At 40.3% G+C, this 17837-nt stretch overlaps 2 protein-coding genes across 3 annotated transcripts in view; one reads left to right on the top strand and one right to left on the bottom strand.

The window, feature by feature from the left end:
* The window catches only part of N4bp2l1 (NEDD4 binding protein 2 like 1), a 29224-nt gene extending 23091 nt beyond the window's left edge, over positions 1-6133 (top strand). The window contains exons 2-5 of one of the 2 annotated variants that reach the window (XM_090342227.1): positions 818-945; positions 1260-1348; positions 3456-3532; positions 4598-6133. In XM_090342227.1, coding sequence (XP_090198353.1) covers positions 818-945; positions 1260-1348; positions 3456-3532; positions 4598-4859 — 556 coding nt within the window. In that variant the 3' untranslated portion in view covers positions 4860-6133. Of the gene's footprint in view, positions 1-817; positions 946-1259; positions 1349-3455; positions 3533-3581; positions 3650-4597 lie in introns of both variants that reach the window. The other variant, XM_090342228.1, reaches the window with a different exon arrangement.
* A 2953-nt stretch (positions 6134-9086) lies between these two features.
* The window catches only part of Brca2 (BRCA2 DNA repair associated), a 53730-nt gene continuing 44979 nt past the window's right edge, over positions 9087-17837 (bottom strand). The window contains exons 25-27 of the mRNA XM_090342226.1: positions 13802-14046; positions 11503-11649; positions 9087-9970 (exon numbers count right to left, since the gene is read on the bottom strand). Of these exons, the coding sequence (XP_090198352.1) occupies positions 9374-9970; positions 11503-11649; positions 13802-14046 (989 nt within the window). The 3' untranslated portion in view covers positions 9087-9373. The remainder of the gene's footprint in view (positions 9971-11502; positions 11650-13801; positions 14047-17837) is intronic.

Raw genomic sequence — 17837 nt, 5'->3', positions numbered from 1 at the left:
TATTTTTCAGATCCAGATCTAGAGTGGTAGAGAGTAGGAACACATGCAGAATTTTGAGTTCTCCTCCTTCCTTCTCTTGTGCCATTTGCTTTAGCATTATTACAACACAACTATGTTACTGAGTAACGTCACACACAGGCATGATTTTTATCCACCTTTCATACCTCAGCAAGAACTAGTTGTTCATATGGTCCTTGCAGAGAAAAGAACTTGAAAGAAAGGGGTCCCCAGTACAGGCAAGAGTTTAGGGGCCATGGTTTGTGACACCCATGTGCCCATGGTCTGGGAAGGTACCTCAAAGAGTCCTGGCATCAGGCCCTCAGCTCATTCCTAGTTTCAGCTTCACTGGGTCACAATTGCAGGAGCCAATGGTGGTGATGAGAGTCCTTTGTTTCAAGGGTGGGCTACACATAGCCACTTCTCAGCCCTCTCCTGCCTCCTGATCAGTAGCAGTGCCTTCAGATCCAAGTCCATTTCTCTTTTTAAATGGAGTTCAACTCAAAAAGCTGGTGATGTCAGGATTACAAACTACTGTGGCTGGGAGGTGGGCCTCGTGGTAACGTGCTTGCCTAGCATGCACGAAGACCTGATTCGATTCCTAGAAAAAAAGCCAGAAGTGGTGTTGAGGCTCAAGTGGTAGAGCTCTAGCTTTGAGAAAGCCCAAGGACAGTGCTCAGGCCCCGAGCTCAAACCCAGGACTGGCAAAAAGAAAAAAAATTACAAACTACTAAATGTTAGAAATGGAAGGAAATCAATCATTTCTACCATAATCGTGCATAGATTAAAAATTTTCTTCTTTCCTTTCTCCACTTTGCAGACAATTGCAACATGACTTTCCCAGGGCCCTGATTTTCAGCACAGATGATTTTTTCTTCAGGGAAGATGGTGCCTATGAGTTCAACCCTGACTTCTTGGAGGAAGCTCATGAGTGGAATCAGAAAAGAGGTGATGAATTTCTTTCCGAACTTCTGGGAAACCTTGTTGTGCCATAGATTGTATGCTGCTTCTGTATGAATAAGTGTTATGGAAGGAGCATAATCCAAAGTTTTTGCCTTCCCCCCAACCCCCAAGCAGAATGCCAAAGCATAACCTCTTTAGCTCTTAGGACAAAGAAAATGACTCTAAGGGGTTGTGAAGTAGGTAGGTGACATGGAATTGTGTAATGAGGACCTCCTGTAACCAAAACATGACAAAACGTGGGTAAGGCTCTCCCTCCTCTTGTAACATGTTGTTCACTGTTGTATGATGTTGTGTTGCAGCAAGAAAAGCAATGAGGAATGGCATATCCCCCATTATAATTGATAATACCAACCTGCACGCCTGGGAAATGAAGCCCTATGCAGTCATGGTAGGAAGAAGCATCATTCTGAATTTTCAGTCATGGACATTTTGTGAGAAAGTTGAAACCTTTGTTCTTTCCTCTTTTTCTTTCTGATCTGCCATGAGTTGACAGTGACTAACTTTAGTCCTCACGGGGAGCAGGTAAAGAATTTTTAGTCTTTTTCTGACGTTTAGTGAAATGTGCGGAGATGCTAGTTTCATTTCAGGGTACGGTTTTTTTCTTTTTAATATTCCGTGGTGAATAGCTCTGGGTCTGAGTTCTTGATATCTTTCCAGTGTTCATTCTTTCCTTTGCAGAGGAGTGCCTGTCGACCCTTGTAGGGAAGAGTGGACCAGCAGGGCTGTGGGTCACACTAGGACAGGCCTGCCTCTGGCCAGCCAGGGCTGTTAGCTCTGAGTTACTGTTCCAGGCCATCACAACTTTTTTAGTGTTAAAGCAGTGTGAACACTATGATCACCCTACTGATGCAATGCACAACTTAGTTGTCCATTTTCCAGGCATATTTTGGTGTTTCATAACCTATTGGGTGTAGAAGGGGGAAGTACAGGGTGGAGCAAGGCGCACACGGGAATCCTGCGAGGATGGCACTGTGTCTACTTGCAGCTGTAGCGCTCCTTCATGGGGCTCCTAGGGTTTAGGTTTCTTCTGTACATGTTGGGTAAAACAGTATACTTTGGTTTGCTTATGGGACATGCCTGAATGCAAGAGAAAATGAGCATCAACCGTGGGGTATTTATGATTGAAAGGCCACTTGGGTGAGAAAGGAACGGGGCTATAAAGAGGGGCAGGAGTTACAGCACAACTCAAACCAGGGATTGACCAAATTACAGGAAGCTATTTTACTTTTTGTTTTCTGGATATTCACAGTCTCTTTTAGCCACTCTCAGGTTTTTTTGTTTTGTTTTATTTTGTTTTTTGGTTTTTTTTTTTGCCAGACCTGGGGCTTGAACTCAGGGCCTGAGCACTGTCCTTGGGCTTTCTCAAGGCTAATACTCTACCTCTTGAGCCACAGCACTACTTGCAGCTTTTTCTGTGTATGTGGTACATATATACAGGAATTGAACCCAGAGCTTCATGAATGCTAGGCAAGTACTCTCCCACTAAGCCATGCTCCTGGCCCCCTCAGTTTTATTTTTTGTTTGTTTGTTTTTTAAACCAAATTCAGATGATTTCAAGATAGGTAGTTGAATCTTTTCCTAATTAGAAGTATCCATCAAAGAATGGAGGGGCTATCATCAAAACGATTGAACTCTATGCGTTAATTGACAAATAATTACACATCTCTATGGAGTATAGTGAGACATTTTGGCACATGTGTACAGTGGGAAATGATCCACTCAGGATATTCAGGGGACATGTATCATTTCTTTGTGAACAGAACATTCCAAATCTTCTCTGATTGATATAATGTATATTTGATTCACTATTCTGTGCAACAGTACACCAGCACTGACTCATCTTCCTATGTACTTATGAGGAGATTGTCTCACTTCGTTCTTTTTGTATCCTGTAACATAATATTCTGTACTTTGCACCACAATCAACAGTGAGAAAAGAAACTTCAATTTACAAAAAGTGGTAGTCAATTTATGAATGCAAAGATAATTGGATTTTTACATGGAAGCTTAAGAAAAGGGGCACAGTCTATTGAACTACAGCAGTAGCAAGGACAGCTGCTTTTTGAGGAAAGATTATGTAAAACATATAGATATTATTTTTTTATTCCATTGACACTTTCACTTCTAAACCAAGGCAGGCAGGAAGAACAGAGCAAAGCATGTGACAGAAGTTAATCGATGATAATCATCTCAGTGACCTTGAGAATTCATCAAGATGATTTATTATTTGTGTTGGGACACTGAAAGTACTTTTAAAGATGTTCAATTTCTACATACTAGATAAAGCTGACCAAAATGTATCATTGGGGACCAGAATATAAAGCAAGAATGATTACATATGGAAAGGAACCAGCTGCATTAAGATAAAGCACTGGAGCAATAGCAAAACAAAAGGAATTTTAGAGAAGATTTGTAGTAAATGTTAAATGGCAGCATAAACATTCCCAAGCATACATACTATGTCTTCAATGTTTTATGTACTTTTGAAAAATCAGGCACTTGAAAATAACTATGAAGTTATATTCCGAGAACCTGACACTCGCTGGAAATTCAACGTTCAAGAGTTAGCAAGGTACTTCTTTGTTTTTCTAGTTCCTCATTATGTATCCTGCTATTTTCAGGTATTTCAGACCGAGCAAAAGAATCTTTTCAGGCTGGAAATGGACTGGTAGTTTTCAGGCCAGAAATGGTAATTCTTAGAAATTGATAACTTTGGAATTATTGATGTGAAGGTTTTAGTTTTGGGCCAGTTTTCTAATATAATGCTAAATCTTGGCTTGGACTTGGTCCTTTAAAAGGACACCTTTAACATTCTGCTAAATTGCTTCTTCATTACTGAGCATTGACCAGCACCTCCTCTGCATGGGAATGCACATGTCAGTGGTGCTTCTGTCTTTAGATCTTTCCATGCTAAACAATGTGGATTCCATTTAGATGCTGCTTCTAATTTAAATGTAAAAAAGACTTGTCTAAATAATACTAACTTGATTTTGAATGCATGAATTCTGATATTCACACCCTGTATTACTTGATATCTGTATCCATGCCTTAAAGCAACCAGTTGTATCACTGTTTACATTTTATGAATAAGGCTAGGGCATCTGACTTAAATGCAGATAGCTGTTTCCTTAGTCTGTGGCTCTCTCACAGCACTGCCTCAGGGTTGTTAAGCCCCAGTTCACGAACTCCATTCCATAACTGTAGTCAGGGGTAACTACACTTCTCACTACATCCCTACCAGCTGGTAACTATGCCAGATAGGATTTAAGATTATTTAATCAGTATCTCTTAGCAGTGTCAAGGATGGGTTGATCTACCTTGATGAATATCTGTGCATATCCTTAGCAGGCAAACATAAGAAAATCTCACCGTGTTTGGTGATGAAGCATGTGGTTAAGATTCCCAGGAATAAAGCATTTCTAAGGCCAGGCTTGGTTGGGCTAGTTTAGAAGGGGGAAGGGAACCATGAAAAACAGGACTAGGGCCTGGAAGATAACGGAGTGGCCAGCCAGTGTGCTTTTGCCAGTTTTGTCCCGGGGATAGTATGTGCTATCTATCTAATAAAGGGCTTGGAAAATGCAAGGAACTCATCATAATATCCTGCCTTAACTAAACACCATGTTTCTTTTCCATGTAGAAGAAACATTCACGGAGTTCCAAGAGAAAAAATACACCGCATGAAAGAACGGTATGAACATGACGTTACCTTTCACAGTGTGCTTCATGCAGAAAAACCCAGCAGAATGAACAGGAACCAGGACAGGAATACTGCGTCGCCTTCCAATGGTGGAGGCTACTGGAATACCTACTCTGAGTTTCCAAACCGGAGAGCGCATGGCAGCGGCTTGGCACATGAGAGCTCCTTTAGGAGAAGGGGCGGCTGTCACCATGGGTATTAGAGGCCATTGAGAAGTTTCCTAAACCAGGTTTTACTTCGATTTTTGGTATTTATTTATTTATTTTTTGTTCACGTTTTAGTCAGAGCTCTTAATTCCAGTGTAAATAGCTGAACCCCAAGATTTCTGGGCAGAGGTCATTCTATTGATCTCCTTCAACCAACGTTGTTACAGTGCGCCCATACGCATGCTTGGAGGCTGGAGAGTCTGAAGGGTGAAATGGTTTTCTCCAGGGAAAGCACTAACTGGAAACTAAAATCCAAGGATGTAATCAGTTAGTTCCATAGGTTCATAAATGAAACCATGTGTACAGGCATGAGCTTCAGTACCACTTCCTCTGAAGTAATCCATTTACTTTTCCAGGAAAGTTCACCTCCATCGGGGAAGTCTCAAAGATGGGGGAGAAACAAGAAGTGGGAAACTTAGTGCCACTGCTACCTAAGCAAAACCCCTGATTTGTACCATGCTAATGCTTTTCCTTTTAAAGTAACACACTAGCAAGCATTCACAGAAGCTTGTTTGTCCTTCCAAGTGGACACTTTGAAAAACTACTTCTTTATTTTAATGATACATCACTGTTAAAAATGTCAAATCCTTAATAAGGATACAAGCTACAAAGGAAACTGAGTATCATTTCGGTCATGCCTTCTGTTTACTTGCTTTAGCAGGATTGAACCTAACTTTTGGCTCTTATCTACCTGTCAGCAAAATAAACCTGCCTTCATAAAACATGTTTTTAACGGAAAATATTAAAATGACTAAAGTTGTGCCTATGAATATGTCTGACTAGTTGGCAAACCAAATGTTAGTGAATGCAAGGAGTGCAGCAGCCGAGCCTGCGATAAAATGAGGATGTGTGAAAACCATGCTCACTGCAAGAAGAGCAGTGTTGATAGTTTCTGGGGCACACAGACACTATCTAACACAACCGGGTTTTACCACACTCTGGAATGTCCCTCTTAAACCAATACTGAATTTATGAATTGAAGGTAAATCCCGACAGGCGCCTATCAAATGTGTGTGGCTATGATAGACAAGACCATGTAGAAGTATGCTTTCCTGTTGGCTAACAGCTTCTTTCTAATGTTGTAAAATATTATTTTAAGTGTCTTATATAATGGTGCTTTTATGGTTATTAAATTGTATATGGTATTGCATTTAGATGGATGTATCATTGAATTATTTTGGCTCAATGATAAAAAAAAAACATTTGCCTAAATCCCAAGTACCTCAAACCACAAAGAAACCACCTTTGCTATCCCATAAGTTTATGTACTAAGTATGAGGTGACCTTATCTTTTCTTGCTTATACAAACCTGTTCACATGAGAAAGATAATTTCGGTGCAACACTCTGTTACCTAAAATGCAGAAATCTCAAGTGTGATGGTACAAGGCTATAACCCCGGTGGTGCAGGAAAAAGTTAATGATATACTCATCTCTACAAACCAGCTCAGCCTCGTGGTCCATGCCCACATCCCACGCTATGCTGCAGGTATAGATAGGAGAAAGCAAGACACTTTCTGAAAAATAACTAAAAGCAAAGAAAAAAAAAAGTATGGCTCACCTGTTAGTTTGCCCAATAAAGTTTATCAGATCCCAAGTTCAAATTTCAGTACCATGGGAAAAGAACCAATAAACCAAAACAACCTCCTACCTAACAACTTGAGAAATTAACTATGAGCAATGCATCTATATTTTTTTAGTTGGCATCTCTTTTGAATAAGAAAGCTTGGCTGATAAATGTAAATTTGAATGTTATTAAAGTTTTGCCAAATTCTACACGTTTAAGAACAGCAGAGTGATCCTATAATAACAATAACCCGGCAAATTCTCCTTTCCAGTTCTAGGGGATCGAGTGTCTTACTCAACGTGATTATTGCAGTCACCTACATGCAGGTTACTCAGCTTGTCTTGGAAGTAGAGCGAAGTGTCACAGCCCAAACTGGGAATTACCTTCGACTGCACAGGAGCAAGCAGTCTACAGAGCCAGATGTGTTTCTTGATTTGGCTGGATCTTTGCATAGTTTTGGTTCACTTGGGATAGGAATAATGAAGAAATGGCTCTGGGGCCATAGATACAAAGCTTTAGTAGAGTCTTGAGAAAGTTTCCTGCTCTACTAAGGTCTCTGTCTCTCTCTCTCTTGCCAGTCCTGGAGTTTGAACTTAGGGCCTGGGCACTGTCCTTGGACTTTCTCAAGGCTAGTGCTCTACCATGATCATATCACCACTTCCGGCTGTGTATGTGGAACCAAGGAGTTGAATCCAGGGCTTCGGGCATTATAGGCAAGCACTCTACCACTAGGCCAAACTCCCAGCTCCTAAGGTCTCTTCTTAGATGATTACTAAAGTATTTTGGAGGCATAAACATTAACTGATTAAATGCTACCAACTCCATTCCACCAAGAAGTGATCTATGTTTTCTCTCTATTCCCAAATGACTATCCGACACTTGACTAGCATTACTTTGTGCACTGCTTGCCATTATTCCTAGAGCTGGCAAGGAATACAGTACAGGATAGGCTCATTAATTGATTGTTGAGTAATACAAAATGCTTTCACCATTTATCCCGTGCCAGAAGGTTTCCATCATGGACTTCAGTCATTAAACTGTCACTTTCACGGGGATAATATAAACATGTACTCAAGCTTCACATTTGGTTCACGTAGGTTTGTCTATACAAATGGTATGGATGAGAATGAGGGAGGTAAAACCATTATCTCCTAGGGTCTAAAAAGAGCAGAGTAACGATTACAGTTCTTCCTAACTCATGTGAGACTCCAGTTTTATGCCATGTTAGAATGGATCACTATATGATTTAGACTTTAATATGAACAGGACTATCCAGCTAAAAAGAATGAATACTTTTTGCAAGAGAAAATTCATTGCTCACAGAGAAGGAAAGAAAGAAGTTCATTTTAAAAAGGCTTTGTTCTTGGCTTTGCCTTTGTTTATAATGAGATTTGGAAACACAGTACCATCGATGAACTATGCATTAAGGATTTGAGAGCTTCTTCATGCTACTAGTTCTGAGTTCCAACTGCTTTATCCTTCTTTATTAATAGAGGTAAGTAGCAAGTGAAGACATTGTCATCTTCAGTGGGGACAGGCTGGCAGATAAACAATCCATATTGTATCACTGTGAGAAAGATAAGGCAGGTACAATCAATACCATCTAACAAGACACTCCTTGAAGTTGCAGTCTGCTTATGGTCTTTTTTTTTTTTGGCAGTCCTAGGGCTTGAGCACTTGGGCTTTTTCCTCAAGGCTAGTGCTCTGCCACTTGAGCCACAGCTCCACTCCTGGCTTATCTTTTTTTGTTGTTGTTGTGGGTCATGGGGCTTGAACTTGGCCTGGGCCCTGTCCTTGAGCTCTTTAGCTCAAGGCTACCACCCTACCCTTGAGTCAAGTCCCACTTCCCATTTTCTACAGGTTAACTGATAACCTTTAAAGAGTCTCAGGTACTTTTGTGCCCAGGCTGGCTTTGAACCTTGATCCTCAGATCTCAACCTCCAGAGTAGCTAGGATTACAGGTGTGATCCATCTTGCCTGGCTACTCCTGGCTTTTCTACTTATGTGGTACCAAGGAATTGAACCTGAGTCTTTGCACAAGCTAGGCAAGCAAACTCCCTGCCCCCTAAAACTATGTAATCTTCTTTTTTTTTTTTGCCAGTCATGGGGCTGTAACTCAGGGCCCGAGAACTGTCCTTGGACTTTTTCAAGGCTACAGCTCTACCACTTCCGGATTTTTTTATGTATGTGGTACCTAAGTCTTCATGCATGCTAGGCAAGCACTCTACCACTAGGCTAAACTCCAGGACCACGCCCCTCTGTCTTTTTTTTTTTTTTTTGACATGGTAGTATTTGATTTTTTTTTTAGTTCCCCAGTACTGAGGTCACACTGAAATCACACAAAGGTATCACCCTGAAAGTTCTACTCTTTTTGTGGTCATGCCAACCTTTTTTTGTGGATTTGAACTCAGGGCTTGTGGTACCAAGGAACTGAACCTGGGTCTTCGTGCATGCTAGGCAAGCACTCTACCACTAGGCCAAACTCCCGGCCCCTCACTCTGACTTTTGAACAGGATAGAAATATAGTCTGAACCAGTGCACTCATTAAGGAAATTATTTCATAAAAGCTCCTTTAAAGTAGGAACTAAACTTTTATGGAATTATCTGAGTCCAAATAATGAACTTTAGAAACTCTTTCAATTAGTCAATGACACAGTGTAAAAGAAAAAGGTATGTTTATTTGACTTGTAAAATAGTACTAGTGACTACATCTATCAAAAAATTTTAAACAAGAGCTTTTGAGTAGATAGTAAATAGTCAACTGTAAGGCAGACAATTGAAATTAAAAAAAAATCCAATATAGAACAAAGCCAAAAATCTCTGACATACAACAGTTTGGCAAATATGAAACTGTTTCAAGTCTTGTTACCAAATACTGTGTGCACTAGAAAACTATGTCTTACAAACAACTATGTTGTCATTTTCATTTTCTACAACCTTGCAATCTAGATACATTCTTTATTGCACTTGGGTCTTGCATCTTGTTCTTCGGTGCTGGCATGGGTTCTCTCGTCCTTCCCCTGGGGCCTCATCTGCTGCCTTTTCTGTCCAAGGTGGTCTTGGGTACCAGATGGAGAAGTCCTTTTGGATTCCCTGAGGGGCAGGCGGCTTTCTCCCACAGAATCAGACACAAGGGCTTGGGTATTTAACAGTGCCAGTTCTTCATCAGCTATTGAATCACATTCCAAAAGAGAAATTTCATTGGCCTTTCTAAGCGGAGTCACCTGCGGAAAATTCAGTTCTTTCCTCTTTGTAGGTGTTCCGTGTTTGGTGCCACAACTCCGTGGTGGCTGAAATGCCTTCTGTGCGGCCGGAGAAACAAATGTACAAATGGGACTCACAGGGGGAGGCAAAGGCAGTCGAGTGAGGAAGTCCAAGGCTCTTCTCTTTTTGCAGGTTTTGGGGTCATCAATCTCTTTTTCCTCTCTACATGAAGACTCTGAATTCATTTGGGCAGAAACAGGGTTGGGCAAACACTTCGCTTTTGGTGTACAAAGTGATAGATGGCACTGGTAATTTTGCTCACTATTAGGAGAAGATTTCTAATAAAACAAATTAAAGATAGCCTATCATAATTATGTACTAGTATATAAAACAAAATCAAATTAACTTTTCCTTAAAAATATTTAACCATGCATATGCTGATTGATGATTAAAAAAAACCTGTGTATCAGGCAAGGTGCTGCTGGTTCACACATAAAATCCTAGCTAGTCAGGAGGCTGAGATTTGAGGATCATGGTTTGAAGCCAGCCTGGCAGGAAATGGTTTCGGTCTGTGAGACTCTTATCTCCAACTGACAACCAGAAAACCTGAAGTGGAATTGTAGATCAAGTGCTAGCCTTGAGAAAAAAAGAGCTCAGGGACACTGCCCAAGTCTGAGGTCAAGCCCCAGGACCCATCCCCCTACCCCCACCGCCAAACAAAAAACTTCATATCGTTATTCCTAGTCACAAAGTAAGTGATTTCTCATAAGAGGATAAGATTGGTATCAAAAAGCTGGGTGCCAGTGGCTCATGCATGTAATTGTACTTAGGAGGCTAAGATTGAAGATTGTGGTTTGAAGCCAGTCCATGCAGAAAGTTCAAGACTCACCTCCAAACATCCCCCCCAAGGCAGAGTGGTGGTATAGCTCAACTGATAAGAGGTCTAGCTTTGAGAAAAACACTCAGGGAATAGCACCAAGGCCCTTGTCAGGGACACTGCCCAAGTCTGAGTTCAAGCCCCATGTCCAGTACACATGTACACACACACACACACACACACACACACACACACACACACACACACACACACACACACACACACACACACACAGCAGATGAAGAGAATAAGGCTACCACTACTGCCCTATCCTTGAGCCATAGCCCCACTTCCCGTTTTCCAATAATTAACTGGAAGAGTCTCAAGACTATGTAGTGCCAGGCTAGCTTTGAACCTTGATCCTCAGATCTCAGCCTCCTAAGGAGCTAGGATTACAGGCATGAGCCACCACACCTGGTTTTATGAATACATACTTTTAAGAATACATACTGCCTGGGTTCCAAGATTTACTATACTAGCCTTGTGGCTTTAGGTACCTGCGTAACCTCTTTTGATACAAGTTTCCTCATCTCTAGTACTTGTTATTTCATAAATTAGCTAATAAAGCTACACTTACTGTTAGTTGTGTGACCAGTTACAGATCTCAATGATTTAAGGAGTTAAACTGAGCTTAGCAACAACCCTGGTAGTATAAAGCAAAATTCAACAAGCAAAAAGAGCTTTCTATACATAGGTGCTTGGAATGCCAAGAATGAAAGTACTTGCTTGTAAAGTTTGTTCCTAGAGCTTTTATTTTTTGTGTGGGCTGGTCCTGGGGCTTTAACTCAGGGCCTGGGTATACAACCAAAGCTTTTTTTGCTCTATTATTTGAGCTACAGCTCCACTTCTGGGCATAAGAGTCTCACAGACTTTCCTTTCCAGTAAACTTCAAACCGAAGTCTTCAATCTCAGCCTCCTAAGTAGCTAGGATTACAGATGAGAGCCACTGATGCCCAGCTCTGAGTGTTTACATGTTTATTTCAAAGAACTTACCAGAACCTTGCTTTCTACATCAACCACTGGGTAAGGCGGGCAGGACTCTGACTTGTAGTCTTTAGTTGGGGTGGACCACTTGGGATCATTTGCATTAAGTAGATACATAAGCTTCTTTTTTGCATCATTGCAAAGTGCATCAATATTCTAAGAAAATTGAAAAAGTTATTTTGCAAGCTGTAAATTCATTCTATATCTAAAGGTATAGAACATGTCACTATTTACTTTAATACCACAAATTAAAAAAAAATTCTGACTAGAACAAAAAAATCAGGTACCCCTATTTAACAAGAACTGTCAAACTGCATTAAAAAATACAACTGTCAAACTGCATTGGTATAGTGCAAAAATGCAAAACAATACCCGTGATTTGGGGGAACCCAGTTGTTAGGGAAAAGGGCTGTGGAGGGGGAGGAGTGAACCAGTGTGGAGGAAAGAGTTCGCAGAAGCTCTGCCTAGGCATTTACTTTACTCTGCAAGGTATCATGCCTGAGGATGGGAGTTTATGTCCCAGCTCTATTTTACTTCAAGAGCTGGGAGCTATCATATCACATGCACAGTCTCCTTAGGGCAGTAAAATGAAGACCTTGCCTGCCTCATGTCTGTCTCAAGAATTAACGGAAATAATTGATATTTGAGGAATAACAACTGGGCAAAAACTGATGTCATGAGATATGACATCATGAGCTCATACATGAGAGTATTTTGTAAAAGCTTAAGAACCTGGCATATAAAAAATGTGAACCTTGTAAGGACAAATAATTAATGCAAATTTCACTTCCAATTCAGAAATTAGATACATCGGAGTGTATGCTTATTGAGCCTTTTTTGGGGGGGGGGTAGTATTGGGGTTTGAATTCAGGGCCCAAGGCCTTGCCTTTGCTTTCCTTGGTGGGTCAGCTGATGTTCTACCTCTTGAGTCATACCTCAAACTCTGCATTTAGTTTTTTGTTTGATTATTTTAGACAGTCTCATGGGCTTTTATTTCTGGAATAGCTTCAAATCACAGTCTTCTGAACCCCAGCTACCCTAAGTAGCTAGGATTCTATGTGTGAGCTAATGGCACTGGATGCATAATGAGTAAAATATAAACATAAGCTTTATACAGCTAGTTATTCTAATGCTTTTTAAATATAATTTACAAAAGATTTTTAAATAACATACTTTAAATATTAAATTACAGAATTAGACTTTTTGCATATTCACTTCAAAAGTTTGAAATCTAAAAATTTTTGAGGAGGTAACATTGTCCAGTACTTAAAGAGTTCAGTTTCTGTATTTTGGGCCTAATTAGGAATCATGGTCCTACTGGCTTGTCCTGGTTAGGACAAGCAAGATAATTTGTTTCTCACTAACAAAGTGAAAAAAGGTTCTTTTCTTTTTAGGATTGTTAGAAGAATTACATGAGGCAAGCTTAAAATGCCTGACCCATGGTGAAGATTCAATAAATACCAATATTATGTAATGAATGAATAAACTTAAAATGTACTCATAATCTGGAAAAAATATTTTTAGCATTTCCTATTTGGGATTACTTCAAATCAGAGAAGTATAAGTGGTGTTCAAGACAAGAACAAAATTAAAATGCAAATTTGAGGAGCCAGGAGTTCGGCCTAGTGGTAGAGTGCCTGGCCTGCCGCGCATGCACAAAGACCCAGGTTTGATTTCTCGGTACCACATACATAGAAAAAGCCAGAAGTGGTGTGGTGGCTCAGGCTTGAGGAAAGTCCAAGGACAGTGCTCAGACCCTGAGCTCAAGCCCAGGACTGGAAAAAAAATGCAAATTTGAGTGTATACACCATCAACAAATCATCCTGACAACTGGGGTGATGACAAACCACTCAGATGACTTTGGCTTCCTATGTCTGCCTACATGCACTGTATCTGTGAGCATCTTTTTCATATCTTCTAACTTTTCTCTCCCAGCTGTTATCTCTCATTTCCCTCTCTAGGTTCATAAGGATGTTACTTTATGATAAAACTTCACAGAAGGGCTGGGAGTGTGGCCTAGAGGTAAAGTGCTTACGTTGCATGCATGAAAACCTGGGGTTGATTCCTTGGTACCACATAAACAGAAAAATCCAGAAGTGGTGCTGTGGCTCAAATATGTAGATTGCTAGCCTTGAACAAAAGAAGCTCAGGGACAGTGCCCTGGCCCTGAGTTCAAGCCTCAAGACTGGAAAATAAAACAAAAAACCCACACAAAACAAACCTTCCCTAAACCATCTAATTTTCCTAAGTCATTTTTCTCTGACAGGAAGAAAACACCTCACTGTGCATAAGAGTGAAAGTATCTTACCTCAACAGTATTCTTCATTTTGTTGAATCTCTCTTGAAAGTGGCCTTCTTTTGGACTTGCAGAAAACATGGAAAAATCTCCAGCAAACAATGTCGGAATTCCTGATTTCAATTCTGGTCGCCATTGGAGGTTGCTTGCAGCAATTAACATGTGAGGTTTAATAATATCTTCATTTAGATCTATCCAAAACTTTATTGCCAATAAATTATGGTATTCATCTGATAAATAGACTAAAGGGGCAAGACCTAGAATGAAAAAGTTCTAATTTAGTTTGAAAGTGCTAATATGCCTGTTATTTTAGTAGATGCTAATGGCTAAAAACAAAATAACTAATTTTAGAGAAAACTAAGGATTTAAAAAAATGATGTTGAAGAGCTGGAAGTTTGGCCTAGTGGTAGAGTGCTTGCCTAACACAAAGACCCAGGTTTGATTCCTCAGCACCACATACATAGAAAAAAAAAAAAGAGCCAGAAGTGGTGCTGTTGCTCAAGTGGTAGATCTCTAGCCTTGAGAAAGCCCAAGGATAATGCTCAGGCCCTGAGATCAAGCCCAGTACTGGAAAAAAATTTTTTAAAATATACTGATTAAATGTAAAAATTTCAATGCCAACACATTCATTCAATCACCAAGAGGTAGCAGGAATACATACACAATGCAGATTAGATTTATGCATTTCTTCTGGAGAGAAATTTCACAATGCCACCAAAACTACATATGCATTCACCTATCCCTGCACAGTTATCCTACTTGTAGTAGTCTACTCTGAAGCCAGATTTCCAATAAGAGTAATGTACACATGAACAAGGCTTGTGGCTGGGAATGAAGTACTATCTGTGCTTCCTGTACTGATTAGCTCACAGAGGACAGTGTGCCTGGGTGAACTAGGCTGCAGCCAGTATACGAATAGTAATATATACATACTCATATATATATATATACATATGTATATACATACATATGGTGTATATATATAGGTATATGGTATATTATAAATACACATATAAATATATATGTATGTATGCATATATATATATATTGTCCTATTTTTTTGTTGTTGTTATGGGGCTTGAACTCAGGGCCTGGGCACTGTCTTTGAGCTCTTTTTCTCAAGGTTAGCGCTGTATCACTTTGAGCTACAGGCTACTTCTGGTTTTGGGTTTTTGAGTGGTTAATTGGAGATAGAAGTCTCATGGGGACTTTTCTGCCTGGGCTGGCTTCAAATCACCTTCGCATCTAAGTTTCCTGAGTAGCTAGGATTACAGATTCACACACACACACACACACACACACACGCACACACACCCTAACAACTGAGTTCCAGGATTTAGTGTAAAGAAAAGAAGAAAGGTTAAAATATGTTAACGCTGTAAGAAAGGAGATAGAAAAGATGCACATGTGGTCAACTCAGCAAAGAAATCAAGGAAGGCTAAAGCAGGAGCAGAGGGACAGCATATGGCAGAAGCCAGCAGCAGTGGACAGTGAGGAAGAAGGAGTGCATAACTCTTATAACCAGTTAATGGAACGTGGCTCTAGATTAGCTTAAAACCAAGTTTAAATCAGTTTAAATTTAGTTTTTCTAAAAAAGAACCAGTGTTGATGAGAGCAGTGGTTGATTCCAGGACTGGGGCAGGGAACATATGACGAACCTGGACTATCAGGGTTGCCAAAAAGGAAAGTGTTCAAAAGGTGAAGGAAGCTCGTCAACCTAAAAGGCTCAAACCCCAACAGTGTAAACAAGCCTGCAGTATGGGCCCTAGCTCTGTGCCACTGTCAGCTTTCTGATTCTAGTGACTGTTCCACAGTCGAGCAAGGTAACCGTGGACAGTGGGTGAGGAGTACCTGGCAACTATACTTTCTGGTAAGTTTTTCTGAAGGTCTAATTAGTTCAAACATAGGATAGGTAGGTGTGGTGGCACGCATCTGTAATTCCAGTGTTCAGGAGGCTGAGAGATGGAGATCAAGGTCAGCCTGGACTATATGAGACCCGGTTTCCAAAACAGAAAAAGAAAGAAAACAGAAAAGGAAAAAGGCCCTGTGACAGCTTGCCTAACAAAGCCTTGAGTTCAAAAACGAGGACTGCCAAAAAAATGAAATAAAATTATGTATGTACTTTTAAGGTTAAAAAGTGGGCAAGATACTATTGGATATGCCTCAACAGCACTGCAGCACCGAGGCTAAGGAAAGCTTGTGATGTTCTTGGCAGTAATATTTAATCCTACTGTTTAGGGTTTCTTACTCTGAAAGTGATGTTTTCCCAATAAATGGTAGGAGCAGAAACACTATCATTCTCGCATTACATCTCACGTTTCCACTTTATAGATTTATTTAGTGAATCTATTGCTTTTAGGAATTTTTTTTTTCTCAATCCCGAGGCTTGAACTCAGGGCCTGAGCACTGTCCTTGAGCTTTCTCAAGGCTAGCATTCTACCACTTGAGCCACAGTACCACTTTCAGTCGTATATGTTAACCCAGGGCTTTGTGCATGGTAGACAAGCACTCTACCACTAGGCCACACTCCCAGCCCCTAAAGATAAGTTTTGCCAAACACATTTAGTTTTCTTACTTTGGAATCTGCTTCTAGTTGTGTTAAAAATTTGACTACATTACTGTCCTTTTCCCAAATGTCTTTCTTTAAAATACTTTGTTTTCCCCAACTTTTAAAATGGTACATGCTTATTGACAAATATTTAAAATAACACAAAGAATGAAAACAAGTGTACATAGGGAGAGGTTGCAACTAGAATCAAATTGCAACAAATAAAAGCTTTAGTTATTTCTCTAACCTCAATGCATGTTGTATGAATCATTCTATTATGAAGAATTTTGAGGTAGGACTCTCAATAAGTTGCCCAATCTGGTCTTGAAATCCCATCTCAGCCTACAGGGTACCTAGGGTTACAGTCACGAACCATCATAATAGTTTTAAAAGAAGCTTTTTTTAATGTTGTGAAATAGAAAAGATAAGAAAAATGTTCTGTATTCTGGTAGCCTCAGTTACTCTGAACTTGGCACAGAATTCTTGGTGGCTTCATCAATTCTTCATTCTAAGAACATGGCATGGAGCAGTGTTCTAAGGCCCCTGCTGCAGACCACATCAAGAATGGCCCAAGTGTAGATCCTCCAGTGTATTCCAAAGTCTCCACCCTCAGGGTAGAGCTCAGTGAGGTATTTGTTCTTGCTGCTGTTGTGCTTTGGAGCAATACCATGAGTTTCACATACAGGGGAGCCTAGGTAGCAAATAGAACAATTTTTATCAGCCCTAACCTCAGCTTAAATGTAACACCAGCCAAACTCAATACAAGTGTGCCTAGCTAATTCTTCTTGAGCTGAGCAGTACTGAGGAACCAGGCCTTGTGGCTGAAGGTATGGATAAAAGTTTGGTTACTAAGCTGTCCTCCAGCACAGTTTATTCAGTATTAAGAATTCTAGCAGGTGGGTGCCAGTGGCTCACGCCCGTAATCCCAGCTACTCAGGTGACTGAGATCTGAGGATCAGGGTTTGAAACCAGTTTGGGCAGAAAAGCCTTGGTGAGACTCTTTATTTCCAATCAAAAACTAGAAGTGGTGCTGTGGCTCAAGTGACAGAGCACTAGTCTTGAGCACAAAGAAGTTCAGGGACAGTTCCCAGGCCTGAGTTCAAGCACCACAACTGACCAAAAAAAAAAAAAAAAAAAAAAAAAGAAAAAAAAAGAATTCTAGTCAAGTGCTGGTGGCTCTCATCTTTAACCTTAGCTACACAAGAAGCCAAAATCCGAGGATGTGACATTGTAAGAAACCAGAAAAATGCTGGATTTGAGGCATGCGTTAAGTGGCAGAGTGACAGCAAGAGCATAAGGCCCTAAGTACATAAACAAATAGGTAGATAATTTATAAATAACCAGCCAAGTTCAAGGAGGATAGGGAGAGTGAGCTTCTGTAGGCAGTGAGTACTAATGAGAGGGAGATCAGCTAATAACAAGGAGGATGAAAAAGAATAAATATGCTTGAAATAGATGGTTCGCACAGATGAAAATAGAAAAATAAAACATGATGAAATT

The sequence above is a fragment of the Megascapheus bottae genome, chromosome 11, assembly GCF_031878675.1.
Source record: "Megascapheus bottae isolate mThoBot1 chromosome 11, mThoBot2.hap1, whole genome shotgun sequence".
In the NCBI taxonomy this organism is placed as follows: Eukaryota; Metazoa; Chordata; class Mammalia; order Rodentia; family Geomyidae; genus Megascapheus; species Megascapheus bottae.
Note: the sequence above shows the minus strand (reverse complement) of the source record. Positions and strands in the feature narration are given on the sequence as shown.